This window comes from Alnus glutinosa, chromosome 12 (genome assembly GCF_958979055.1).
Source record: "Alnus glutinosa chromosome 12, dhAlnGlut1.1, whole genome shotgun sequence".
In the NCBI taxonomy this organism is placed as follows: Eukaryota; Viridiplantae; Streptophyta; class Magnoliopsida; order Fagales; family Betulaceae; genus Alnus; species Alnus glutinosa.
Window position 1 is genome coordinate 25,923,549 of NC_084897.1, and position 27,419 is coordinate 25,950,967.

A 27,419-nucleotide genomic window follows, 5' to 3' on the forward strand; every position below is an offset into this window, starting at 1 on the left:
TATATCATATTAATAATTTTTCATTACTATTAAAATAAAAAATTCACTACAATACCAATTTTTTTTACCTTTTTATACAAATTCTTTTTACTTTATATCACATTCTCACTTTTTACTAATTTCATAATTAAAAATTTACTAATATGTTCTGTACAAACATTATCCAAACATCACCTATGGGCGAATCTCGGTTCAGCCCAAAAGCTCTCTCTCAGGCCGGGCAAATATTTGGCCACGTCAGCCCAATCAAGTGTAAAGGTAAAACATAAGGTTAATTGGGTCCACTCCGTCTCCGCGACATCAAACGCTCCCCTTCGATCAGCTTCGTTCCAAAACCGAGAGAGAGAGAGAGAGAGAGAGAAATGTCGTCGGCGGCGGTGCCGTTTTGGAGAGCAGCGGGGATGACGTACATATCGTACTCGAACATATGCGCGAATATGGTGAGGAATTGCCTCAAGGAGCCTTTCAAGACCGAAGCCCTCACCCGCGAGAAGGTCCATTTCTCCATCTCCAAGTGGGCCGACGGCAAGCCCCAGCAACCCAGTACGTTCCTTCTCTTTCTCTCTCCCTCAGATCTACGCTTTCTTTATCCGATTCTCTCATTCTGATCACATCTAGCCCAGTACGTCCAAATTTTGTGTTTTCACTAGATGGGTTTGCGTTGATTATTGATGATGTTTGTTAGCCAGTAAATTTGGAGCATGTCTTCTGAGTAAATTTAAAAGAATCAGAAAAAAAAATCAAATAGAGTAATATATTCAACATCTTGAAACTGGAAAGGGTATTCGGGTGCTCTTCAGCACATGTATCAGATTTTCTGATGAAATATTTTTTTTATCTTTTTCTTATCAGCTGACCGCTCGGACACCCCAGAAGACTGAGTTATGGAGGAGGCAAAGCTTTTATTTGGTTGAAGCTTTCTTCTGTTTTAGTATTTTGATGCTCAAACCTTTCGGGTATGGAATGGATTGGTCTTTCATGTTATTGCTCTTGTAATAATGCAAATGGCATCTGCCACCTAGTCCAAGTTTTTACCTTTGCTTGCTATTTTGGAACAAATGTGGATGGAAATTCAATATTTTAGCATCTCAGAATCTGAAGTCAATCATACAGATAATCACCTTTTTTTTTGTTAATCTCTATCATGTTTTCATTTCGTTTACTATTTTTTAATCGTTGCAGATGTTTCATTTTCATCCCTTTTTTTTTGTTTTTTTTTTTTCTGCATTTTCCTCATCCTTATAAAGCATCTGGATTCTGCTTGGATTTGTTTGTTTAGGATCCATCTAGAATGGACATGTGAGAGCATAGATCTGCCATATATGAAACATAACTCAATAAATCAAACAAACACATTTGGAACCTACACAAGCTTTTTAGGGGCATAAATAATAGATAGGTGGCCGTTCTACCACTTCACCGTCAACCATGAAAAGAAAGAAATTAAATGACAATATAAACTGACATTCATAAAATCTTTCTACAATGGCTTCTGCCAGCTAGAAATGTGCAGATCATGCTCACACGTGTGCTTTATCATGTATCTTGGTGTGCCAAAGAACGAAGAGGAAATAAACTGAAGTTATACTGTTAGCTTTTATGGAGATGATAAACTTATCCCACAGACTTGCCAAGCTCTACATCCTTCACTGGACAAGCTGCAATTGCAATTGAAGTCACTCATGAAAAAGAAGCTTTTCTCCTCTAGTGCAGCAGTTTGTTGTCCTCCTGCTTTCCAATCCAACCAGCATCTTCTCCTTCTACAATGCCTAGTCTATCTCCACTTTAATTTTTAATTTTTAATTTTTTTCTGTCTGCCGTTGAAAATTCACTGGAGTATGTGTAGTTATCCTTGGACAATCTAGCCTATTCTTTCTGGCTTTCCAATGTCTTGGCTAATTTGGTGCTACATAGTTGAGGAGTGGGGTATGAAAAATGCTAATTTAGATGAACAATCAACTATGAGATTCTAAACCTTAAGTGCACTTTACAGCGGTAGGCCTCTAAGGTTGGAAAACATAGTTACTTTTGGCATTGACATTTTTTTTTTTTCAAAATAAAAAAAAAAATCATTTTCATGTCCTAAAGGCAGTACAAGTACCAAACCCTAGTTCCAGATAGGGTTTGGGCCTTTGGGGTCCCTTACCTGCCTTCACCCTTGAGGTCACATTTTTCATTCTCATTTATTGGATATATTGAATGCATTGTTCATGGGACAAGAGACCCATATGCATGTGGATCTACATATGCATGGACAGTACTAGAGAATTAAATTCCCAGAGTTCATAGTGACATTTGGCTTTGTTAACTTCATTGGGGCAAATGGGCAACTGGTGTGCTTGTAAAATCGTTGAGCACTCTCAATCATGAGCTTTTTGTGGTTATGGTGGTATGTTAGGGAGAGGCTTCTTGGCGGCCGGTAGTGGACAAAAAATTATGGTAGTTTGTGGGTGGTTGGTCCTCTAGTTGAAAATGATTTGCTAGAAACATGGTAGTCATCTGGGTGGTTGGTATACTAATGTTGTTACCGGGACATATGAAGTGAGTCTTTGGAAATATATTAGGAGGGGTTGGGACGCTTTCTCTAGTTTTGTTCGCATCGCGGTGGCTGATGGCTCTTAAACCAAGTTTTGACATGATGTTTGGTGTGGAGATCATTCTCTGAAAGAATCTTTTTCAGAGTTATTTTGCATTGTAAGGGATAGGGATGCTATGGTTGGTGACCACACGTTTGCTCATAATGGCGAGGTGCATTAATACATGAGTTTTATCATATTGGTGCATGATTGGGAGGGCAGATTATGTTTTTTTTTCTTCCAATGTGTCGTATTTCATTAGGAGGGGTTGGGCAGATGAAGATAAGTTATGTTGGATTCCTTCAAAAAGACGATTGTTTGAGGGCAAAACTTTTTACTAAGTTATCATTCCCAATGTTGATTCCTCTTTCCCTGGGAAGATCATTTGGAAGTCTTAGACTCTGTTGAGGGTGGCTTTCTTTATCTAGACATCATCTTTTGGAAAAATTGACTATGATAATCTCTACAAGCTAATCATCATAGTTGATGGATTTGTGTTATATGTGCAAAAATAGTAGGAAAACTCCTAATCATGTACTTCATTGTGATATTGTGAGAAAGTTTGTGAAATTTTGTTTTTAAGATGTTTGGAGTAGAGTGTTTCATGCGCGAAAAGGTGGTGTAGCTCTTGGTGTGTTGGAAATGAAGGTTTTGTTGAATGCTTGAAGCATCGATGATTATGAGAAGACAAGTTTAGAGGTGCATCTTTGTTTTCTTAAATTCCCATTTGAGTGGATTTATGCTAAAGCCATTCTCAATATCTTTACTTTCTCTTTCCTTGATCTTGATCTTTTTGGGATTCTTTTTTTCCTGTATATGTCTTGTCTATTTCGGTTGCGTCTCTTCAACTTATATGAATTGGCTTTACTTATTAAAAGAATAAAAAAAAATTGAGAAAACTACAAGAATCTCTTGTTGTTCCGGCTATGTTTGTTAACGTTTTGAAAATTGGTTTTTTATGTTATGATTTGAAAAAAGAAAATTGATGTTATAGAAAGGAGTCCCTTGAAAAGTATTTTGTGTAATATCTACATAGAACTATTGATGACAAAGAAAAGCTCACAAACGAGTTTACAGAAATTTGCGTTATAAGAAGTTAAACATGGTACATCATACTTTGAGATTAACACAACTCATTTCTTAATGTTTAAATTGGACTTGGAGTACAAATAGCCAGGGTTCTAAAGTAAAAAGAAAAAGGCTTGGGGAAAAAATAAAGCACAAGAATAAGCTTTTGAAAAAAATTTCGTGGGCTTCCCTTTAGATGCCAAAAAAAAAAAAAAAAAAAATTCTCTCTTGTTTGGGTAACACATTTTCTTTTAATTATATTTTATTATTTTTCAATACATATTTGAGTTGTTTTGTTAAATTTGAATTTTACTCAAGTTTTATCCAACTCTTTTCAATTTTGTCCCAAATTTTCTAAATTATCCAAACATAATTTCAAAAACAAATTTGTTTTGGTATTCGCAATTTTAAATATAATAAAGAATAGTAAAAAATAATACGAAAAAATTGCACACCCCAAAAAAATACCTTTTATTTCTGTACATAATAAATAAGCTTTTAAGAAAGCTTGAGAGACATATAATCAGAATTTTGGACTTGCTCTATTCAAACAAGGAAGCTGCTATATATATGCTACCGTTTGGGTTGCAAGGGTGCACAGGCCTTTTGGCATGCTCATAGAGAAACGTCCAAATGTTGCATCTTTTGCAATAATCTGAATTCATGTCATTGTAGTGTAATGTAGTCATTACCATAATATCCACAAAATAAATCATGCCAGAAGCCCCAAATATTAGTAGTATTGGTTAAAAAAAAGAAAAAAAAAAGTGGTTAATCTGAAAAAAATAAAGACCAGTTTGTTAGAAAACAATTAAGAGGCTCCTTCCTAAAGAAAAAATTAAGCCCTATATATATATATATTAAAAAAAAAAAAAAACACACACACACACAGAGAAACATAATATGGTGTATTGTCTTTAACGAATAATTAGCCAATGCTAAACGCAAATCAGAAAATCATAATCTAACAACAAAATAAATAGTTAAATATAAGATGTGTTGCTTTAAGCTTCAAAATCCATTAAGATTGAGATTTTACTGGCGTTATTTATTTAAAGCTGTAGAGGTAATTTCTACCGCCTTAGCAAGTGTAAATATGATGATTTTTGACAACCATTTTTTATAGGCATATAACTTTACAACATTACTTGGAAATTAATTATTTTCTTCTTAATTGTACATTTGAGACATCTTTTATTTATTTCTCGTAGTGGCAAATAGAAAACTAAACCGAATTATTAATTGTTTGATAAATTGAAAATAAAATTCATGCGAATAAGATTCAAAAGAAAAAAAAATACAAGAAAATTATTTATAATTCATCATTAAGGTTGCATTTATTTCGACGGAAAATGTTTTTGAATCGAAAAATATTTTATTCTCGACTTGAAAATTATTTTTTATTGATCAGTATTTTCTGTCTGCACCAAATATTAAAAAAGAAAAAAGAAAAAAAAAACAACCTAAGTCATAATTTTACAATTCATTGTTGGTTGATGTTTTATTCAGAAATATATTAATCAACATAATTAGATAACAAGGTTTACAATAAGTAATCTTGTTTGATAAGGCGATCTATGAAGTCTAATTTGTTAGCAAAGAGAGATTTATAAATGTTAACGTGAGATTGAATTCCAACTTTAAACGACACCATGAAAACGACAACGTTTAAATGCCTTCGTTCTTTGCAATTTTCATTAACTGTCATATATATATATTAGCAACCCTCCTCTGCAAGTAAACCCCAGTTCTCTCCAATCTCACTTTCAAAGAAAGCACTCTGCAATCTCTCTCTCTCTGTGGATCTTTCAATTCTCTTCCAATCTCGGAAACATGGTGCTCGAGGTAATAATCCCCAGCTTTTTGTTATTTTCTTTTGAAAAGAAAATTCCCAAACCCTAATTTCAACATCAATCCCTCAGCTTTAGGATGCTGCAATTCGGAGAATTTCTTTAAAATCGGCCTTAGTTTGTCACAAACTAGGGTTTTTGTTATCGGTAATTGATGCGTTTATCGGATTTCATTTTTTCTTGATAGGCGACGATGATCTGCATCGACAACTCCGAGTGGATGCGGAACGGGGATTACGCGCCGTCGAGATTTCAAGCTCAATCTGACGCTGTCAATCTGATTTGCGGAGCTAAAACACAGGTGTTTTTTTTTTTTTGGATTCTTCTTCTTTCTCTTCATTGGTTCCCCATTTCTTTGTTTGGTTGCTGAGAAAATCGAGCTAAAGAAAAGAAAACTGAGAACTTCAAGGCAATCTCACTTTTTTTTTTTTCTGCGGTTTTCACCTACTGAAATAAGTGTTAGTAGTTGTTGCTTATTGGTTTGGATTACAGTTGCATTCTAGAGGTCGTTGATTTTGGCGATAAGTTACTATTCTGAAAATTGTCTTGGCCGAGTGGTTCAAATCCCTGTGTTTGAGAATTGTTATGTTCGTGTTCTGGAGAGGTCCTGTATACCAAAAAAGAAAGGTTTTTGTGTTTGGATTTTGCATGTGCTTTGGGGCATATGTTTGTGTAGGATTCAAAGTTTTGAATGGATGTGATTGTTATGTTTACAGTCTAATCCGGAGAATACAGTGGGAGTTCTCACAATGGCAGGAAAAGGTGTTCGTGTTTTGGTCACTCCAACCAGTGATCTTGGCAAGATTCTGGCTTGCATGCACGGTTAGTGTTTCTTTTTCTTTCTTTTATCCCTTGTTTATTTCAATCCTTCTATTTTTGAAGCTCGGGGCCTGTTCGATTGCTATGTTTAGGATAATTAGATCCGGTGTTGCTGCCTCTACCCATGGTTGCAAACATTAGTCTCACTAAGATGTGAGTGCACTTTGTTAATATCTATGTAAGATGTGTTGAGTTACCTATTTTATCTCTCAATGTAGGTCTAGAAATCGGGGGTGAGATGAACCTGGCTGCTGGCATCCAGGTGGCGCAGTTGGCCCTTAAGCATCGCCAAAATAAAAAACAGCAACAAAGGATTATTGTCTTTGCTGGAAGGTGCTTACATTTATTCCTTATTATATCTTTTCATTTTATTTTTCCAGTTCTTACTTTTTCATTGTTTGGATCATGTGCTTTCAGTCCCATCAAACATGAAAAAAAGTTATTGGAGATGATTGGAAAGAAGTTAAAAAAGAACAGTGTAGCACTTGATATTGTTAATTTTGGTGAAGAAGATGAGGGGAAGACAGAGAAGCTGGAAGCGCTTCTTGCTGCTGTGAACAATAATGACACTAGCCACATTGTTCATGTTCCATCCGGTCCCAGTGCACTTTCTGATGTACTTATAAGGTTTGTAATTTTGATTTATTCCCTGTATTACAGGTTAAAGTTTGGATTTTACAATATTTATATAATTTAAGCTATACATTACCTTTCTCTCATGGCAGTACACCCATCTTCACTGGGGATGGGGAAGGTGGAAGTGGTTTCGCAGCAGCAGCAGCTGCAGCCGCAGCTGGTGGTCTCTCTGGTTTTGAGTTTGGTGTTGATCCCAACCTGGACCCTGAACTGGCCCTTGCTTTGAGAGTTTCGATGGAAGAAGAGAGGGCGAGACAAGAAGCGGCTGCTAAAAAGGCTGCAGAGGAAGCTGCTAAACAGGAAAAAGGAGAGGGGGAGCCATCTGGCACACAGGAAGCAACAATGACTGAGCGTGCTAATGGTGCAACTCCTGAAGCTGATAATAAGACAAGTGATTTAACGGTTGGTGTTTTTTGCTTTCAACCTTTCATGTTCACTCCTTTTGACATGTTATGTTGAACATTTCTTTATTAAAACATATCTCAACATTATTATATTGGCTTCATCTTCCGAGGCTCATTTCGCTAGCGAGGCGAAGGCAATTTATTTACTTTTAATACAACATATTGTATAAGTTCAGTATCACATGCATATGTTCCTTTACACATTTTCCCCCTTGTATTCAATAAAGATTAGCACAATCTCAACCCCAGACATGGCATGCCCCGTGTCTTTTTAGGTTGGGGTCACTTGGGAAGCCCCTAAATGCCGCTGTGCTAATTTGCACATTTACCATGCATAAAATGTGTTGGTGTTCAGACATGCATTGACCATGCATATATGTATATAAGCATGTGCTCTGGAAAGAAAACCACTTTAGGTAACTGAGTTGCTGACCAATTATTGTACGGCTTTCATTTCATTAAATAAAAGAAAGTTTTTCTTATTTCTTGCTTTTCTATGACACAGAGAATGTTCTCTTAATAATATTTATCTGTAGTATAATATTGATAAAAAATGTGTTGGTGTTCAGACATGCATTGACCATGCATATATGTATATAAGCATGTGCTCTGGAAAGAAAACCACTTTAGGTAACTGAGTTGCTGACCAATTATTGTACGGCTTTCATTTCATTAAATAAAAGAATGTTTTTCTTATTTCTTGCTTTTCTATGACACAGAGAATGTTCTCTTAATAATATTTATCTGTAGTATAATATTGATAAAAATAAATAAATTTGGTTCCTAAATTCTATCTCGTACAGTTGGTTCTTAATTTTTTCTCATCTTTTTTGTTGTTTGCCGTCCATTGTATTTGCAACAGGATGATGAGAATGCTCTGCTACAGCAGGCCCTTGCAATGTCGATGGATGACCCTGCTCCTAGCCATGAATTGCGAGACGCGGATATGTCAGATGCAACTACAGATGATCCAGAGTTGGCACTAGGTGAGTCCTTACTCATGCGCTGAGCTTCTTTAGTAATGCTTGACAATTGTGTATTAGTTATATTTTCAAAAATAACGAGCTATCTCAGCGACTGTATATTGGCATATGACAGTATCTTTTGTACTTTGTCAGTTGTGTCATTTTTCACATGAAGTGCTGACGATGTGCATAACTTCGATCTTTTTTATTTTGTTGGCCCCAAAACAGTTAATAGTAGTCATTCAAGACCACGTCAAAAAATTCTGTTTTCTAGAAGCATAATACTGAGCATCTATGTGTGTGTGTGACACTCACCAATGTCCAAATTATTATTCTTTATCTGTATATGCGGGTTTAATTCTGTCATAGATTTATTTTTATTTTTTATACTTATAAAAAAAAAATTATCATTTGGTTGTTGCAGCTCTTCAATTGTCTGTACAGGACAGTACAAAGGACTCGTCAAGCCAGTCAGATATGAGCAAGTTGTTGGCTGACCAGTCTTTTGTGTCTTCCATCCTTGCATCGGTATGTTTGCCACAGCTTGCACTTATCATTTCGTTTCTTCCTTTCTTTCCTCTCCTGAGAAATGAGGCATCAAATGATTTCCTTGAATTTTCAATATTATTCTGCAGCTTCCAGGGGTTGATCCAAATGACCAATCGGTTAAAGATTTGCTTGCTTCAATGCAAAGCCAGACTGAGGTGAGTCCATCAAGCTTATTGGTCGTTTAGTAAATTGGATAAAAGTTATTCATAAGCAGCATATGCTGAGTTTTACTGGGCTGGGATAGATTTTAAACACCCCCCCCCCCCCCCCCACCCACACCCACACCCACCCCAAAAAAAAAAAATTAATAATATAATAAATAAATAAAACTTATTATTTTCTAGCTGAAGTAATTTTTTTGAGATAATGTTGTTTGTTTGAAACTGACTATCAATATGCTAATTCCTTAATCATTCATTTGGTCCCTGATAGTACCGCTGCTTTTTTTTTTTTTTTTCCCTGTACCTCTTGCTTTTCCTTTGTATTTTGGGTTGTGTTTTTTGGGCTTCCGTCGGCTCGGGTTTTGGGTTTGTGGGTTTTTTTGTGAGGGTTGTTCAGGGTTTTTGGTGGGTTAGGGTGCTTTTGGGGCTAGTTTGGGTGTTTGATGGGAGCTTCTACTGTATCTTGGGTTTTGGGTTTCTTGTGGATTTTGGGTGTTTGCTGTTTTTGGGTTCTGGGTCGGTGTTGAGGCATTTGCTTCTTGTATACTCTGTGTGTAATAGAGGCGCCTTACGCTGTTATTTATCACTTATAAAAAAAAAAAGAAAAAATCTGAATAATACCTTTTTTTATCACTAAAAATTGGCATTATTGAATTGGGCAATATTTTAGAGCATTTAATGCTTTGTTGTCTATTTAAGCTCTTGGATATGATTAGTGGGATTTGACAACTAATCGGTAGTAGATTTGTGTTTCTCTTGTGTATTTCCTATTTAATTGGGTAGTATCTTATTTTTAGTTATCAAAAAAAATTTGGGTAGTATCTTATGTTACCTTTCCCTAACAAACTCTATAACTTGGAAAGAAATATAGTAAAATAGTTTTATTTTTTATTTTTTTAAGTATAGTGATCGAGTTCTCTGATAACCAGTTAGTGTGAAATAGAAAAGCTCTATTTTTTGGTGGGTTGGGGGGGTTGTCTGCAGTAATTCAGTAATTGAAGGAATTATAAGTAATCGCTCATATGCTCTCTACTTATTTTTTTTTCCTCTCCCATTTGTTCTAATAATATAGTGAAATGCCTAGAAGGCAGCGTGTGAGACTAGCATTGTGTAAGTTTTGTCCAACCAGATTAAGTTCTTTCACTTATTTTCACCTGATCACCTCTGGTATATAAGGTTTTAATTGTAGAGGCAGTAATGTAAATTCACTCGTATATGGTAGTCACTTTTCTGATCTTCTACTCAAAGCCTTAATCCAACTATAGGATCAGTACATAGCTTGAAGGCGGATATTCCAACTATTTGGGGTCAGTACACAAAGTTATGTCTTAATCTTTTTCATCTTCTTCGATACCACGCCTTTCAGCCTCAACCCTTCGTCATCCTGGCCTTTTTCTTGTCTTTCTTCTTAAGAGATACTCTAGCACAGGATATGATCTTCCTGCATCCACTCATCTTCTTTCCTTTGTAAGCTGTTAGCATTTAGCAATAAGCATAGTTCCAAATTTCATCAGGTAAGCTAGCTGTTGTCGTATACATCTCTTCATGGCATCTGGCTGAGTGTTTCTGGGTTTTCATTCTTTTAATATTTAGCTGTGTGAAGAGATGGCTTGGAGATTTTCAACTTGGCTATCTTCTTATGTAGTTTTCTTATCATGTTCCCTCGCACTCTTCGTTTTGGACTATGGTTAGTCAAATGCATAAAATAAAAGCTCCTGGAAGAGGTTCCTCTGGAACACAGGAGACGAGTTAGGTCATGCTTTTCATGTAAGGTGGAGTTCCATTCTAGTGGGGGAAGGTGTTGAGTGCTATGTTTGTATCTGGTAGCAGAGGTTGTGATGGGTCTATTAGTGGGTTATTGACGGACTGGTTCTTGAAAAGACACTTTTTTTTTTTTATAAGTAAGGATTCATTAAAAAGCGCATAGGGGCGCAAGCCGCGCAACCCTAGTATACAGGAAGTATACAAAAGTGCCCCTAATCAGAGGAAAGAAACGAACAAGAAAGTAAAAAATCAGCGAACAACATACTACCCGGGCTATGCACCGACACCTAAAAATATAACATATTAAACATATTTCTACAAAGAGTCCCAATCGATACCTCCACATCCTCAAAAAGTCTAGAATTTCTCTCACACCACAAGTCCCACAAAACACATAAATGAACCTGCTTCCAAATACGGAACACAGGACCACGACATAGCAAAGTGTCCCAACCACTCAATAAATCCAAGACACTACTAGGCATAACCCACTCCACCCCGAACAAGCTATAAAAAGAACTTCAAACAACCCGTGCCACATCACAATGAAGAAGAAGATGATCAACGGATTCCCCATGCTTTTTACACACAACACACCACACCACTCTACCACCACAATACCACGCCTACGTAAATTGTCATGAGTTAAAATCTTTTCTAAAGCTGCTGTCCAAACAAAGAACACCACCCGCTTAGGAGCTTTAACACGCCATATACCCTTCCAAGGAAACTAAAGCTTTGTAGAAAGTCTTCACTTCAAAATTCCTCCTCTTGGAAAGATCTCACACCACCCTATCAACCTCTCCATGTCGAACCCGAGTAGAGTATAACTGTTCATAAAAGGACATCACCATCTATTTTAGTTTTTCTTCTTCCCTCCCCCCCCTTTCTTTTGTTATGATGTAGTGTTCTGATCTGTCAAGCTTTTTCTGATTACATTATCAATGGTTTTAGCCCCAGCAGAAGGATGATGACAAGGAACCAAAGGAGGAAGAGGAGAAACAATGATTCTCTGGAATTGATTTTCCATGTGAGGTACTCTTTCTTTTCCTTGGAGAAATCCATGGGGTTTATATTTCTTGAATTCTCGCAGTTTGTGTTGTGCTGCCCGCATGTTCAAACTTGCAAGATGATTCTAGATTGGCAGCCTTTTTAAAGCTTGTCACTCAAACAGTGATTGGGATCTTCTAGCTTCTTGAGTAACTTATGGACCAATATTCCTCTTGCAGGTCAAAAGCTCTCTGCTGTTGCGCCGTAAGTGATCATCATAATGGTGCATATTGATGGTTGTAAGTCTTGAGAGGGCTTTAGAATGTGCAACATTGAAATGCATTTCTGCAATGTTTCAATATTTATATTTTGTTGCTTCAAATTGAGCCCGTCTGTTATTAGTTTATTCTTGGTGATTTTGCACCTAGTTAGTCATGGAATTTGAAAACAGGCCTGACATCGTTTTTCTATATCCTTTCTTTTTACTCCAAATGATGAATAGGATATTATGTATAGGCATCGATATTAGATCGTCCTTCAATAAATAAACAAGCAACGATAAGGATTCTCCCCAGCTACCCCTCAGGTGACCTATTGCCATTCCTTGTGAACTTGAGAGGAAGAGTTAAAAGAGTCTGATTCCACCAATATTTCACCTTGCTGATGCAACTTTTGGGTAACTTCTTGTTTTAAAAAAAAAAAAAAAAAAAGAAATTCGAAGTCTGTTTGGCACTGTTAGGTCTAGAGCGTAAGATAGTGGTGGGATAAAAGTGTGATTTTTAGCATTATTCTAACAAAGATGCCAATAGCATCCGGCACCACATTCTTCCATTTGATCAAGGTGTACAGCTAGCTCCATGTGATCCTAGAAATCACATAAGGTCCTTCAGCTAATCACAAAATATAAACCCAGCATGCTTTTGGTTCAAAATACGCAGCGTGCCCAACTCCAGCAGGGGGAAAATATTGCTTGGCCATGTGTGAAAATCTAGGTTGGAAGCTCCATGGTTGCATTACATCTTGCGTGGCTGCCACAAAGGAATACAAGACCAGGTTGCATTCGATTGCGAAGGGTAATGATTCTAAACGGGTTGAATGACACTTGAGGCCCAACAGAGTAGTAGATATGTGTCGGTGTGGTTCAAACTTCAAAACATGTACATAAATTTTTAAAACAAATTTACGTGTTTCGTAAAATTTACGGTTTGAAAAAATAGAGCCTTAAACTATTTTTGCGTATTTTACGTTTTCAAATTGCCTTTATTTTTTTTAAAAAAAAGGGAGTACTTTACTTAAAAATATTAAACTTTCACTATTTTTTAAATAAGATATGTGAACTTCAAAATTTACGGTTTTAAAAAATAGAGCCTTAAACTATTTTTAAAAACGTGTCACCCTTAATTGCTGTGCGAATTTTACGTTTTCAAATTGCCTTTTTTTTCTTCCATTTTACGTTTTCAAATTGCCTTTTTTTTCTTCCATTTTTTTTTTTTAAAAAAAATGGAGAACTTTACTTAAGGATATTAAACTTTCACTATTTTTTAAATAAGATATGTGAACTTCAAAACATTTTAATTTAGGGTACTCATTTTTCGAAAATTCTTAATTAGGAGTCTTCTATTAGGATTTTTCGTTAAATACTATCAAAATTTGAGACTTTTTGAAAAATTGATACTCTAAATTGAGACGTTTTGAAGTTCAGATATCTTGTTTAAAAAATTGTGAAAGTTTAGTACTCTTAAATGAAGTTTTTTTTTTTTTTTTTTTTTTTTTTTTTTTAAAAAAAAAAAAGGATTTTGGTATGATGTTGCAAAATGCAAGCAGCAAAATCTGCGACCAACATCGGCGGTGTGCATCCATACCATCACCAACCTTACCAGCCTCTAATAAGTAGACGTCCTAGTCGGAGGCCATAAGCCATAGGTCATCCCAAAAGTAATTCATTACAGGAAAATTCTATTTAATATAACAGTACATACAGATAGACAAGACAAATGGCACAAGACAGGCGATCTGTTGAACATGTGCATAGATTAAATTATCTTCTCCCAGTCGAACTATCAAAACTTGCTTCTTAAAGATAATACAAAGGGAACGACAAATCTACTTTGTTCAAGACGGCTAATTTTCTCCTCGTCAAAAAAATCATTTGGACAAAGTTTTGGGTCCCAGGAATTTTAGTTTATTAAATTGATATTTATATTTAAATTATGTTATTTTCATATGTATTTTTAATATAAATTAATATTTCTTTTTATATCACATTAAAAATAGCTGCGAAAATCACCGAATTGAGAAATTTACTCAATGGTATATATTATATAATTTAGTGGAATAGTCTTAATGGTTATTTGAAACCCTGAAAAGGTCACAATATGCATCAAAGATCAAGGTTTAAAAAAGAAAGAAGCGTATTTTTAATTCATAATGATTTCATATCCTTCGTGGGTGATTGTTGATAACCATAGTCTATCGACTCTATCTTGTTTTAAAGAGGTTCCACGTTATATATATATATATATATATATATATATATATATATATATATATATATATATATATATATACACACACACAAAAAAAAAGGGTATGACTTTGTAGAAACAATAACCTAAGAAAATGTTTTGAACACTGCAAATATAAACTGCCACATCAATTTATAAGATACTTGCATATTATTAGCTATAACGTCCTATAAAGAATTTAGGAGCACAATTTGGGTCATTTTCAAATGAATAGATACATCGTGGCACAGGTTGAAGCGTTATGGCACGACATGACGCCCGCCAAGGTAAAAAATGGCATGCCACGACACACACCATGGCAGGCCACGGCAACCCAAGGCAGGCCATGGCACATACTTAATAAGCCTAAGATTTTAGTGATTCTTCACCAACTCCTTGCGAGTTGTAATCCATGATAGAATTGCCTACTAAACAAGTAAACTATATTGCTTGCTAGGAAAGTAATCTAGCTTACAAAATATAATATACCATAAATGGTGTCGATTATGAGACCTTAAAGAAGGTTAGAATGCATGTGAATTCCTATTCCCCCTATTCCAAAGTACTAGACCTAGTCAAATAAGTGAAGCTGTATACATTTAATTTAATTTAATACATGGAATCTTACCCTTTTTCAAATTCTATTTTATGGTTAAAATTTTATTTTTGTGTCTAATTGCGCGTGTATGTATTACCACGTTATTTATTTATTTATTGTTTAAAATGTATTAATATATTTACCATGTGACATTATGTACATTATTATATACAACAAAATAAAATATTAACCATAAAATAATTTTTATTCGTAACATAACAATGCTTTTATGGGCAACATTTTGGAAAAAAAAAGTTTTTTTTTTTTTGAAGAGAAAAGAAAAGACAAAACAAAAAAAAAAAACAAAAACAAAAATTTTAATAAACTAAGTTGTCTTAATAACCTTTCTGTTTTGGCCGTTCAGTCTTCCTGATCAAGTGCATTTTTACTCCAAATGCATTCATGCACCCTACACGCTTTGACCATCTATTGACATTCAATCTCATATACTATAAACCCAGATGGCTAAATTCACGAACCCCATAGATCCCACAAAAGTTCCTTGATGATTGCGTCACCTAATTTTTTTTTTTATTTTTTAACGAAAATTGTTGATAGATACTTAAATTTTTAATAATTATTCTTAAATCATATGACGTGTCATGTGACATTAATAAATTAGTTTGACGTGGCATATATTTAATTAATTAGATAATAAATTGCTGAAGAGTTCTAGTTGAAACCAAAAAACTTAAAAGATATAATTGTCAAAAATTAAAAACTTGAGAGTTAAATTAAAATTATATAAAAAACCTAAGAATTAAATTTAACTTTCCCCTAAAAGATACCCATCATACAACTAGACATGTTGGTAAAGCCATTCTAAGAGACAACAAGCGAGTCCGGATGGTGCTATGAATATTAAAACTTTTACTACAAATTTATTTGTAAATTAATATGACAATTTATAATTGATAAAATAATTAATTATTATTTTTTATTATTATTTCACTGATTATAAATTACCAAATCAATTAGTAGTCCAAAAATTAGAAATTGTTAAACCCCCAATGATGTATATCGGATAGCATGGCATTTAAAAAATTTGACGGCGAAATTTATTAAAGAAAATTTGGAGACATAGGATAACACTGAATAATCAGTTTAATGTCAGATTACTTGCAATGTTGCATCGCACGGTCACAGTTCGTCCTTACTCTAAGCCCGACCTTACTGAATAACCGACTCGTTTAAACTTTTTAAACGGCCCTGAGCCTCTGAAAGTTGAAACACGGATGTCTGAATGAGTCGTGACAAAAAATTTCCACATTGTACTCCTCTGGCTCTCTGCCAAACTCTGCAATGGAGCCCAAGCCAATAACCTCTACATACGGTGACTCCCTCCCCTGCATTTAAATAACCCTAACCAATTCCCTCGGCCGGCCGGCCGGCCGGCCTGTCGTCTTGTAGAGACCGAGGCCTCATTATTTGTCCATATTCATCGGACTTCAATTTCACTGCCTTTGAGGATTCTTCTACGAATAAACCACCGACACATTGAAAAATTGCTTTGGAAAATGGCGAAGCTAGCGAGTTTAGCTTCTGCTTTGCTATGGCTATGCGCTTCTTTTTTGCTTTGTTTCGATGGAACAGTCGGTGGCGCTTACTTGAAGTACAACACTCGAGCCGGCGTTGTGGAGGGCAAACTGAACGTTCATTTGGTTCCGCATTCCCACGACGACGTCGGTTGGTTGAAGACTGTTGATCAGTACTATGTTGGATCAAATAACAGTATCCAGGTCATAATAACACAACATATTTGCATCGTATTAAAGAGTGACTCTGAGTTCGAATCTTGACTATGCGGTGTTAGAATAGTAATAAAATGAATCAATTCGAAATTTTTCTATGTGATTTATCTACAGGATGTGATTTAGGATTATATGGAAGTAAATTTGTGTGGTGTTTGGTGCAGGGGGCGTGTGTGGAGAATGTGCTGGACTCGGTTGTGGAAGCGTTGCTGCGTGATCCAAATAGGAAGTTTGTGTTTGCGGAGATGGTAAGCGCTCTGAATTGTGAGGTTTTATGAGAGTTCGATGTTTGGTTGTATTTGAATGTGAGGGAATTCGGTTTGGTTTTTTGATTTTCGAAGTTGAGTGATGCACACTGATAACAATGATGTATCACTACAATAGTTCTATTCAATAGCATGACGTTCTTAATTAAATTTCAGATAAGTCTGATATATTATTTGCAACGTACTTGGATGTTGATTAGTTGTCTTTTGTGATTAATGAGTTAAATATGGGTTATGGTTTTGAGGGTTTGATGTTTGGTTAGATTTAAATGCGAAGGAATTTGGTTCGGTTTTTTATTTTCAAAATTGACTAATATATGCGGATACCATGTTGTGCTTAATTAAATTTCAGATATGCCGATACAAAATTTGGAACCTAGATGTTGATTAATTTTGACTTTGTGATTCATGTGTTAAATATGAAATAATATTTGTAAGAATGTCGTATTTAGACTTTAAATTCATAGTTGGTAAATGTTTTCTATATCATGATATTACTATTTTCGCATCTTTGTTTACTAACAGAGTTTAACATGAATGATAGGCTTTTTTCCAACGATGGTGGGTAGAACAAAGTGTGGCTACCCAAGAAGTAGTGAGAAAACTTGTAGATGCTGGACAATTGGAATTCATGTAAGCTGTTAGCAAGCAGCTCATATAGGGAATGTGCATCCGATAGAGGTTCAATTTTGATTGCATTTGCTTGAACGATAAACATCTTTGATACTATCTGCAGAAATGGTGGTTGGTGTATGCACGATGAAGCAACGTGCCATTACATAGACATGATTGACCAAACAACTCTAGGTCATCGTGCGATAAAGGATCAATTCAACAAAGTTCCTCGTGCTGGATGGCAAATTGATCCATTTGGACACTCTGCTGTTCAAGCTTACCTACTTGGGGCCGAGGTACACTATTTTATGAGTGATGATTCACTAATGCAGAAATATGATGCTGCTCAAAAGCATGCTTCACTAACTCAATTAATGTATTTGTTTCAATGCACATTTTTTTTAGCTACCAGTAGAATTCTAATCTTTCATTAGATTAAGATATATTCTATTTTTCACTGCTGTGACCAACATCATCTGGATAAATTATGTTTTAAAAAGTTTTGTTTCCTTGATATTGGCTAAGAACCGAGACATTTTGATTATTACATTTTCCCGTAGCTTGGGTTCGACTCTGTACATTTTGCAAGGATAGATTATCAAGACAGAGCAAAACGGAAGGGTGACAAATCTCTAGAAGTTATATGGCGTGCATCCAAAAATTTTGGTTCTTCGTCTCAGGTTTGCAATTGCAATTACTTCACTTCTACCCTTCCTCTTTAAGTAGGACTTTTGAGCCCACTATTTACATCTCTGGCCCTCTGCAGATTTTTGCCAATGCATTTCCTGTTCATTATAGTCCCCCTACTGGTTTCGATTTTGAAGTGAATGATGACTCTGTGCCTGTTCAGGTTTTAATGTTTCACAAAAATTGCTTTTGTCAAGTATTCTCTGAACGTTTTATATTCTTATTGAGCGTATAACCTTAATCTGGTACACATTCAAACTGCAGGATAATCCTTTACTATATGACTACAATGTTGAACAGAGGGTTAAGGATTTTATAAATGCTGCTATAAACCAAGTAAACTCTTAGCTGCCTGATTTTTTCTTTTATATTTATTATTTTTCTCAAGGCTCCTAATAAGAATGCAGTTCAACGATTTATTTAGCTAAAGGAGACCGAAGCTTGCATATTACAATTACTATAAATATCTATTATGTTCAGGCAAATGTCACACGAACAAACCATATCATGTGGACCATGGGTGATGATTTTCGGTACCAATATGCCGAGTCTTGGTTCAAGCAAATGGACAAATTGATTCACTATGTTAACAAGGTAGAGTGTTAATGAAAAAATCAATGCATTTACTGGCAGTTTGATTTCAAAGTTGCTGCATCTGAGCTTATTTTCCCTTTGATTTGATGCTTGAAAATAGCTGGGTTCAAACTAGAACTTGGGGTACTTTCTTGCGGTTTAAATTGAATATCTACTTATTTGGTTAGTCTTGCCCCCTGCCCATAGCGTCAAATCTATACTAGATAGTGTCACGGCTTCTGTGAAAACTTTGTTGATGAAATGCCCCATTTGGACTCTGGCTTTCAAGAAAAGTTGACAGTTTATGTGTAATTTTTCTACAAATTTATATTTGATACTTTCAAAACCTCGATATATTACTAGATATTACCAGATAATGACTTCAACATCAAATCCAATTACTAGATGATTTTGGACGATGGCTCTCAAGAAAGGTTAAGGGTTTAACTTGTGGAATTAAGTTTCTTTAATTTCTCCACATACTTTTATACTACTACTATCTGTTTCCCTCCTTTTCCTGCTAGGACTTTTTTTTTTTCCTGCCCTTTTCTTTTTCATTTGTTCAATACGTTTTCTAAATAATGAATTTAAAAGTGTTTCTAATGTTCTCAGGACGGTCAAGTTAATGCCTTGTATTCTACACCATCTATCTATACTGATGCAAAAAATGCAGCAAATCAATCATGGCCACTGAAAACTGATGATTATTTCCCGTAATTTCTTACTTTTATTTTTTCACCTTTTGTTGATGAAGCAACATTTATTGACCTTATCCATTTCATTAATAAGCTTGCACAGTGCTTGCTGACAGGTATGCAGATGGGGCAAATTCTTATTGGACTGGCTTTTTCACTAGTCGCCCAGCCTTGAAGCGTTATGTACGAGTGCTGAGTGGATATTACTTGGTATGACATCAGTCTAAATCCACATTGGTTGTTTGTTGAATCAGAATTTAGATAGGAAGTAGCTCTTTTCTCCAATTTTAGACACTTGATTTGCTGGATGCGAAGGATCTAGCATCCCATGCAACTATCCTAGAGCATCCTGGTTCTATATGCTTAGTAATTGGTCATGAGTATTTGTTAACTAAGATACCAGGAACTCCATGAGAGAATACGAAGATATGTGCCATGTAGAGAGAGGGTGACTTTTCCCATCAACAATAGGGGGGATTTTTCTCTTAATTGTTTTGGATTATAAATGTAAATGAAGCAGATTTCCTTTGGTGTAAAATAGGCGGCACGGCAACTTGAATTTTTGGTTGGAAAGAGATCCAATGGTCCTAACACTTTCAGCCTGGGAGATGCTTTAGGAATTGCACAGCACCATGATGCTGTCACTGGCACTGCTAAACAACATACAACAAATGACTATGCAAAACGCTTGTCTATTGGAGCCTCTGAGGTAGGTAGCTAACTGTCATTTGGTTTTTACTTTCTGAGATTTGTTTTAGTCGTTGCACCATTGTTATTATATGATGAATCTCTCTAAGATGTCATTAAAAATGCAATAACTTTTCATAGGCAGAAGGTGTTGTAAATGTTGCCCTGTCATGCCTAACTAACAACAAATCAAGAAAGGAATGTACGGAGACTGCATTTAAATTTAGTCAGGTAATGTTTCAATGTTTTTCCTAGCACTTTTAGTGCCGTTTCTATTATGTTTTTCATATTTTTTATTTTTATTTTTATCATTTGTTATATGGGCCAAATTGATCAGGTTGCTCCCCCTTGCCTAATCCTGTTTTTTTTGCTTTCCCCCCCTTCCTTTCCTTTGATTTTTGAGCAGTGTCCTTTACTCAATATCAGTTTCTGCCCACCAACAGAGGAGGATATTCCAGAAGGAAAGAGTTTGGTAATCTTTATATCTTTCTTACTTTGGTTTTAGATGTTACATTGTTGCGATTTCTACCCATCATGTATAAATGGTTAATTACTTTCAGGTTATAGTAGCATATAATTCTCTTGGATGGAACCGTACAGACATTATTAAGATACCGGTGAGTACTCGTCATATTCTTCTTCCTCTTCTTCTTTCATACAAAAGACACCTAGGGTTTACGACCCAAGTATCCAAGAAGCACACAGAAAAACCAATAACAAAACAAGACAGTAAATCCTCAAAGGACCTAATTTATAAGAATATGAATCTGATGTCCAAGTGTAATGCATGCACGAAAAATTAACAAATGGCTAAACTTAATCTAATTCAGGTTATCAGAAATAGTTGCTTCCCATCATTTTGAATTTTTTTCATTATTATGCATTGAGGATTTCATGGAAATTTTGAACGTTTGGTACAAAAATAGTCACTTTCCATCATTTTGTTGTGTGCATGTTAAATATATTGCAGTTCTTATGTGGTTAAGTATCTTCTATGTTGGTATATCTCATTGGATGTTCTCATTCATTTCCTTGGTAATTTCAGTGTCAATTTGTGGTTTTCATTCATGCTTTATTGAAATGAAAATCTTGAATATAATGTTTGGTACAGAACTTGGCTCCTCTTTTCACCCTGTTTATGCACAAATAGATAGGATATTACTCTTCAGTGTGATCTGAAAGTTACAATAACTACCAGGTTAACGATGCCAATCTTGTTGTCCAAGATTCTTCAGGCAATACCATTGAAGCACAATATGTAGGTTTAGATACTGTTACAGGAAACTTAAGAAACTTCTATACGAGGGCCTACTTGGGGCTGTCATCAAAACAAGTCCCTAAATACTGGCTTCTCTTTCAAGCATCTGTGCCGCCTCTTGGTTGGAACACGTACTTCATTTCTAAAGCATCTGGCAAAGGTAGATGTCTGATTTTTTTTCCTTGTAGGCCCTGCTCATTCTTGAATGCCATTTGACTTCTCTTTATTTGTATTGTCTAAGTATTAGTTATCTTAACCTATTAACACTACTTATCTATTATCACTTCTTATGAAGGTTATCTGCTAAAATGAATTAGTGGCAAACCATATGATACTGATACTGAATAGTAACTTATTTTGTGTTATTTTCTTTTATTTGCACTTCACACTGATGCAGGGAAAAGCCGAAATGGAGTTTTCTCCATGGTGGACAGTCCACAGAATGAGACCATTGAAATTGGACCTGGAAATCTGAAGATGTCATTTTCTTCAACTTCTGGACAACTCATACGTATTTACAATACTAAAACAGGGGTCAGTTTTTTCACATTTTACAGATGGTAGCCTTGAAATCGGATAGCATTGGTTGAACCAGTTGTTATATATTACAAACTTCAGACCAAATGATCTAAGCCACAGATTGTCAAATCATTGTAAAGAATATTTATAATATTTTATAAAGTCAATAAAGAGGATTAATACAATGTGTGTGCATGTAGACTATTAATGTTGTCATGGACACAGTCCTCATAGTGATCCATCTAATACATTTGAATGTGTTCAGTTGCAAAAGAGGGTTTAGATCAGGACTTCAGTTTGTTGAGGGGAGCATTTGGTTGAGATTTTGATCTCGCTGCCCCTTTGTTCAATTCATTTTATCAAACCTGATTACTGAATCGGGGTTGGTAACTTTTCCTTCCGGTCTTTCTAAAGAGTGGGATTGTCCTTTCCAGTCCAGTCTGTTTTTTAATGTGAAAATGTTTTGAAGGTTGTTACCATCTATCTTGCTGCAAAATTATTGTTTTTTAGCAATTCCTACATTTGACTTTACATGATGGTCTATATATCCAATTTTCACATCACTGTCTTGGGAAGTTGATATCTTATACTTGAGGAGAATATGCTTGTTTAGCAGTGATGGATTGTTCATTTTCTCTGGTGTTCTGCCTCGTTCCGCTTAAAGAGGTTTTGTGTGTTCATTCCACTTACAAAGGTGATTTGGAGGTCAGTTTAGTTAAAATTTCATCTTTAAATGTTTGTCATGGCCAGGTTGATGTACCAATACAGCAGAGCTATCTCTGGTATGGTTCAAGCTCAGGTCCCGATGGCCAGGTACACAATTTTTATCCTCCGATTAGGATGTAGATTATGACTTGGTGCAGTGCCTATTGACGCCAGTTATATGGTGTCTCTTGCAGGCTTCTGGTGCATACATTTTTCGGCCTAATGGGTCTCCTCCAAATATTGTTTCAAGATCAGTAAGCCTTCTCATCCCATTGTCACTCAAGTGACCGTGATTAGTGAACTTTAAATATAATCGAAAATAAAAAGAGTTAAAAAACTATAATCTACCAACTTAAATAAACAATTTTTATCCCCACTATTGGGGTTTGCTACACTTTTCCCTTAATGCAATTCTACCTTATCTTGTGCACCATGCCTCTTCATATAGCCTATTGAGTTTCCGAACTTCTACTTATAATATCTGATACTTATAGTTTCCACCTTTTATAAAAGTATTTTAAATATTATGCAGGTGCCCTTGAAGGTCATTCGTGGACCACTGTTTGACGAGGTTCACCAACGGTTTAATTCATGGATCTACCAGGTCATCATTTTGTTTACATGTCTAGTTTTTTGGGTCCATCCAAATTGTTTTGCATTTCTAGAGCTGAAAGTTGCTTATTTAGTTGTTATGGTGCTTGTATTTCTTTCCATATTTTAGCAAGTTGCATTTTGGACTAGTACTTGTAGGCCCTATAATTATAGCCCCCCCCACCTTTTTTATTTTTTATGTATTATCCCTCACGATATGTGGACACTCACATGCTTGTTGCATATCGATAGAGGATATTGGATGTTAAACTCACCTGTCCATTATGAGCTCCATATTGAGTGTGCCACAAAAGAGAAATTATTAACTCGTAATAGTGTTATCATTATTCTTTATTCATATGCTTCAATGGTTTACGTCTTCCTCCACACATGATTTGCTTATTTGCTCATCTTTTTCTTTTCATTAGGTGACTAGACTTTACAGAGACAAAGAGCATGCAGAAGTTGAATTCACTGTGAGTCACAGTACTTGTCTTTTTTCCTTTTGCTTTTAATAAAAGAAACATCTTACTTGTATATGTTTTAATTGTGTCAATTGTTACAAACATAGGGGCACGTAATGCTCTCTGTTCACTGCATATAAAATACACATTAAGTCTAATCATTCTAAACTCAAATTGAGCGGTTCTACAATTTTTTTTTGCAGATTGGTCCAATTCCCTTGGAAGATAGCATTGGGAAGGAGGTCATCACACAATTGACAGCTAATATGGTCACAGACAAGGTGTTTTATACTGATTCGAATGGAAGAGATTTTCTAAAGCGAGTAAGTCTCACCCACAATTTTCCACTGAATTTCAACTTCAAGAAATCCTTCATGAATAATTATGTAGTTGTGCTACTTTAAGTTATAAGCTTCTGAATATCTCAGCCTGGCCATATGTTAAGAGTCGGATGATTTTTTTTTTTTTTTTTTTCCAAATATACATAAAAGAAAATGTTAAGAGTCAGAGGATAGTAGATTTATATATTTTCCCTTTATTTTTGCTAGGCAGGAAAATTTAAACCCTAACTCATAGATTTTCTTTGATTGTGGCATATTTATGGGTTTATCCTTAATCCCGTGACTAGCATTTTAATTTTTTTTAAAGATTAAATGTTAGTCCTAGAAAAGGTACTTTCTGCAAATGCAATCGTCTGTTTCCTGGTGCTCTGCACGAAAATCATGCAACATTCCTAAACTATTCATTTCCAGTCCTCTTGGGTGGCTGATCTTGCTTCCTAATGAGGTGATTACTGTTAACTGATCCCATTAAGTATTTCAGAGGTTGGCAAATCGATATATGTGCCTCAAAACTATATCAACCAAGATAAGTGGTTGTTTGAAAACCTGTAGTATCATCATAATAACATCCTTTCACAAAAAATCTGAGTGATCTATTTGTCTCTTTATATATTTATACATATAAAGTCAATGATATATTGCACCCTTAAATTGAGTCTTATGTCCCCAACAAGTCAATGATTGTAATCCTAACTTGAGATCTGTGAGCATGATTTTGCAGGTTCGTGATTATAGAGCTGACTGGTCGCTTTCAGTTACTCAACCTGTAGCAGGAAACTACTATCCTGTAATCCTCTTAATGCTAATTTAACTTATATTAAGCATGTACATTTAAAAACACTAGCAACACTGGGTTATTTCATGGGTGATGCATTAGAAAGGAATCATTATTAGGCCTAGGTTATTTGGCAGTTAGAACTTTTTTGAGCTTGCAAGTCATGATCTTATTTATGCTTTAGTTGACAATTTATAGAACATGTTTGCCCTGGTTTTATGCTAATTTTCTTTTCCGTTTTTTCTTCGTATTATAATTTTCCTGTTCAAAATTAGAGTATGATCATGAAATTAAACTTGAATTTAATTAATTTTTGTGGTGTTTATAGGTCCTATCATTTAAATTGAGCAAATGAAATTCTAATATAGGGCTAGATTTTCATGACTGCATCATTCATGCATGTGGTTTCTAGGTGCGTGGTGGTGTGCAGAATTTTCCTCAACTAGTTATAGCACAGGACTCTTTCACTTTTGCAAAATTGCACTGCATGAAGGAGATCAAGGATGCATTTAATACCAATAGAAGTATAGAACAACAATTTTATTCTCGCTTTAAAAAAACTTATTATACTGTTCCTAAAAGTGATCGAAAAGTTCCCACCTATTCTTTCTCATTGAGTTTAATGACTTTTAAGTTAAAATAATTTTGTTGATGGTAGTCTTTCTTCTTCTTCTTCTTTGTTTCAGCTTAATCTTGGAATTTACACAATGGATAAGAAATCTGAACTCTCAGTCTTGGTTGACCGTGCAACTGGTGGAGCCAGCATTAAAGATGGAGAAGTAGAACTGATGCTCCATAGGTTCAACTTTCACATTTTTCCGTTGGTTAACATCTGGGTTAAATATATGTTTCAGTTTAGTTGTCGACATGTTAAGCTGATTGTCCTTTTCTTTATACTCAAGGCGTATGCTCTTTGATGACTCTAGAGGAGTGGGTGAAGCATTGGATGAAAGCGTGTGCATTAACAATAATACATGTGAAGGATTAACGGTATGATAGCTCATTTTCTATGCACTAGTACTAAACAAATGTCCATACAATGAACTGCTTCAAAGATATAAAATGCCTTATTTAATATCCATTTTCCCGATTATTATTCACGTGATATCTTTAATCCAGGTCCGGGGAAATTATTATGTAAGTGTTAACCAGCTAGGGGCTGGAGCACGCTGGCGCAGAACAACTGGCCAAGAAATCTATTCGCCCTTTCTTTTAGCTTTCACGCACGAGGTATGGCTTGATTGCAGTTCCATAGCTTATCATAATAGATGTTAATATGCTAATGCAATTAATTGTTCAGAAATTGGAGGACTGGAAATCATCTCATTTGACAAAAGCAACTGCCATAGATCCATACTACAGCTTGCCTCTCAATGTTGCTTTGATTACTCTTCAGGTGACTCTGTTTACTCCTTGTCTAAATAAAATAAATAGTGTTTAATTCTCTCTCTCTCTCTCTCTCTCTCTAACACTAATGTTGCAGGAGTTGGATGATGGAAGTGTACTTCTCCGTTTGGCACATCTTTATGAGGTAATTTTAAAATTACAAGTATCATGCTCTTCTTCAAATTCCCCTTCTCCCAAGTCTTGTGTCAGCATGATGTATCCAGTATTTGAAGTGATAAATTAGTTCTTGTCCATCTGTTTCGTGTTGTGAATGTAATTAGGTTGGAGAAGATGCAGAGTATTCAACATTGGCCAAGGTTGAACTGAAGAAGATGTTTACTGGAAAAACAGTATGTATACTCCATTGCTTTTCTTTTTATCAAAAGCATTCTAAAGCTGGATACTTTTTGCGATTGGTTTCTTAAGAGTTAAGAGTAGAATCTCAATGTAATGGTTGGTTTCTAAACTTTCAGATAAAAGAGGTGAAGGAAACGAGTTTGTCAACAAACCAAGAAAAGTCGAAGATGAAGAGGATGGCATGGAAAGTTGAGGGGGACTCCAGCCACGAACCTACCCCGATTAGAGGCGGTCCAATCGACAATTCAACTCTCGTTGTCGAGCTTGGTCCTATGGAGATCCGCACTTTCTTGTTGAAATTTATTCTATAATCATTTTAATATAATTTGGACAGGACCAATCAATAATGTTTTGAACCTGTGTCTATCTATTCAAGCTTCTTAATATTTAAAAATATAGTAATGCTATATAGACTGCACCTCTACTCTATTCCTATTTTATTGGGATTATGTACTAATGTCAATCAATACTTAGATTCACTTTTGTTAAAAAATAAAAATTAAAAGTTGATGGTCATTGATACGTCAGCTAAAGAAATACAGCGGCTTCTCTAAATATAAGAAAAACTTTTTAAAAAAAAAATTGTTGCAACATACTCCTTTGGTGTCCTTAAACCAAGGGAACAAAAAAGTACTACCCTAAATCGAGAAGGAATCTTTGCTTTCTTTAAAATTATTTTAATATAAAAAAAAATTATTTCTTCTATTTTCTTTTTCTTTTATCTAGTAGTTATTTAAAAAAATATTTAAATGGTACGAAGAAATAATAAAAAAAGATATTGTGAAGTTTATTTAATGAAGAAAAAAAAAAGTAGTTTAATTGCTAATGCTGTTTAGTCTGAGAAAAGAGGCTGCGGAACTGACTT

General features: G+C 35.2%; 3 protein-coding genes across 6 annotated transcripts; all 3 read left to right on the forward strand.

Annotated features, from left to right (window-relative positions):
• The first annotated feature begins 276 nt into the window (after window positions 1-276).
• On the forward strand, window positions 277-1,136 carry LOC133851780 (ATP synthase subunit epsilon, mitochondrial). Its single transcript, XM_062288355.1, has 2 exons — window positions 277-543; window positions 853-1,136. The coding sequence occupies exons 1-2, from the start codon at window positions 363-365 to the stop codon at window positions 879-881; spliced, it is 210 nt and encodes a 69-aa protein (XP_062144339.1). The 5' UTR covers window positions 277-362; the 3' UTR covers window positions 882-1,136.
• Window positions 1,137-5,334: 4,198 nt separating this feature from the next.
• Window positions 5,335-12,252, forward strand: LOC133852237 (26S proteasome non-ATPase regulatory subunit 4 homolog). Of its 2 annotated transcripts, none has more exons than XM_062288947.1 (11): window positions 5,335-5,489; window positions 5,682-5,795; window positions 6,211-6,316; window positions 6,532-6,646; window positions 6,731-6,940; window positions 7,039-7,351; window positions 8,216-8,339; window positions 8,743-8,846; window positions 8,954-9,022; window positions 11,747-11,827; window positions 12,022-12,252. In XM_062288947.1, the coding sequence occupies exons 1-10, from the start codon at window positions 5,478-5,480 to the stop codon at window positions 11,798-11,800; spliced, it is 1,221 nt and encodes a 406-aa protein (XP_062144931.1). In that variant the 5' UTR covers window positions 5,335-5,477; the 3' UTR covers window positions 11,801-11,827; window positions 12,022-12,252. The 2 variants fall into 2 exon arrangements, with proteins under 2 accessions (XP_062144931.1, XP_062144932.1); XM_062288948.1 differs by having other exon boundaries at window positions 11,747-11,822.
• Window positions 12,253-16,102: 3,850 nt separating this feature from the next.
• On the forward strand, window positions 16,103-26,972 carry LOC133851486 (alpha-mannosidase). Of its 3 annotated transcripts, XM_062287923.1 has the most exons (29): window positions 16,103-16,623; window positions 16,800-16,883; window positions 17,446-17,534; window positions 17,638-17,812; window positions 18,077-18,196; window positions 18,283-18,366; window positions 18,468-18,539; window positions 18,684-18,797; window positions 19,389-19,489; window positions 19,588-19,681; window positions 20,013-20,180; window positions 20,300-20,389; window positions 20,565-20,630; window positions 20,719-20,775; window positions 21,357-21,576; window positions 21,814-21,950; window positions 22,686-22,748; window positions 22,835-22,894; window positions 23,173-23,244; window positions 23,660-23,707; window positions 23,899-24,018; window positions 24,758-24,823; window positions 25,498-25,610; window positions 25,714-25,801; window positions 25,931-26,041; window positions 26,112-26,207; window positions 26,295-26,342; window positions 26,479-26,547; window positions 26,671-26,972. In XM_062287923.1, exons 1-29 carry the CDS (start codon window positions 16,402-16,404, stop codon window positions 26,863-26,865), a joined length of 3,042 nt encoding a protein of 1,013 aa, XP_062143907.1. In that variant the 5' UTR covers window positions 16,103-16,401; the 3' UTR covers window positions 26,866-26,972. The 3 variants fall into 3 exon arrangements, with proteins under 3 accessions (XP_062143907.1, XP_062143909.1, XP_062143908.1); XM_062287924.1 differs by lacking the exon at window positions 18,468-18,539 and having other exon boundaries at window positions 16,104-16,623; XM_062287925.1 differs by lacking the exons at window positions 18,468-18,539; window positions 18,684-18,797.
• Window positions 26,973-27,419: the final 447 nt, after the last annotated feature.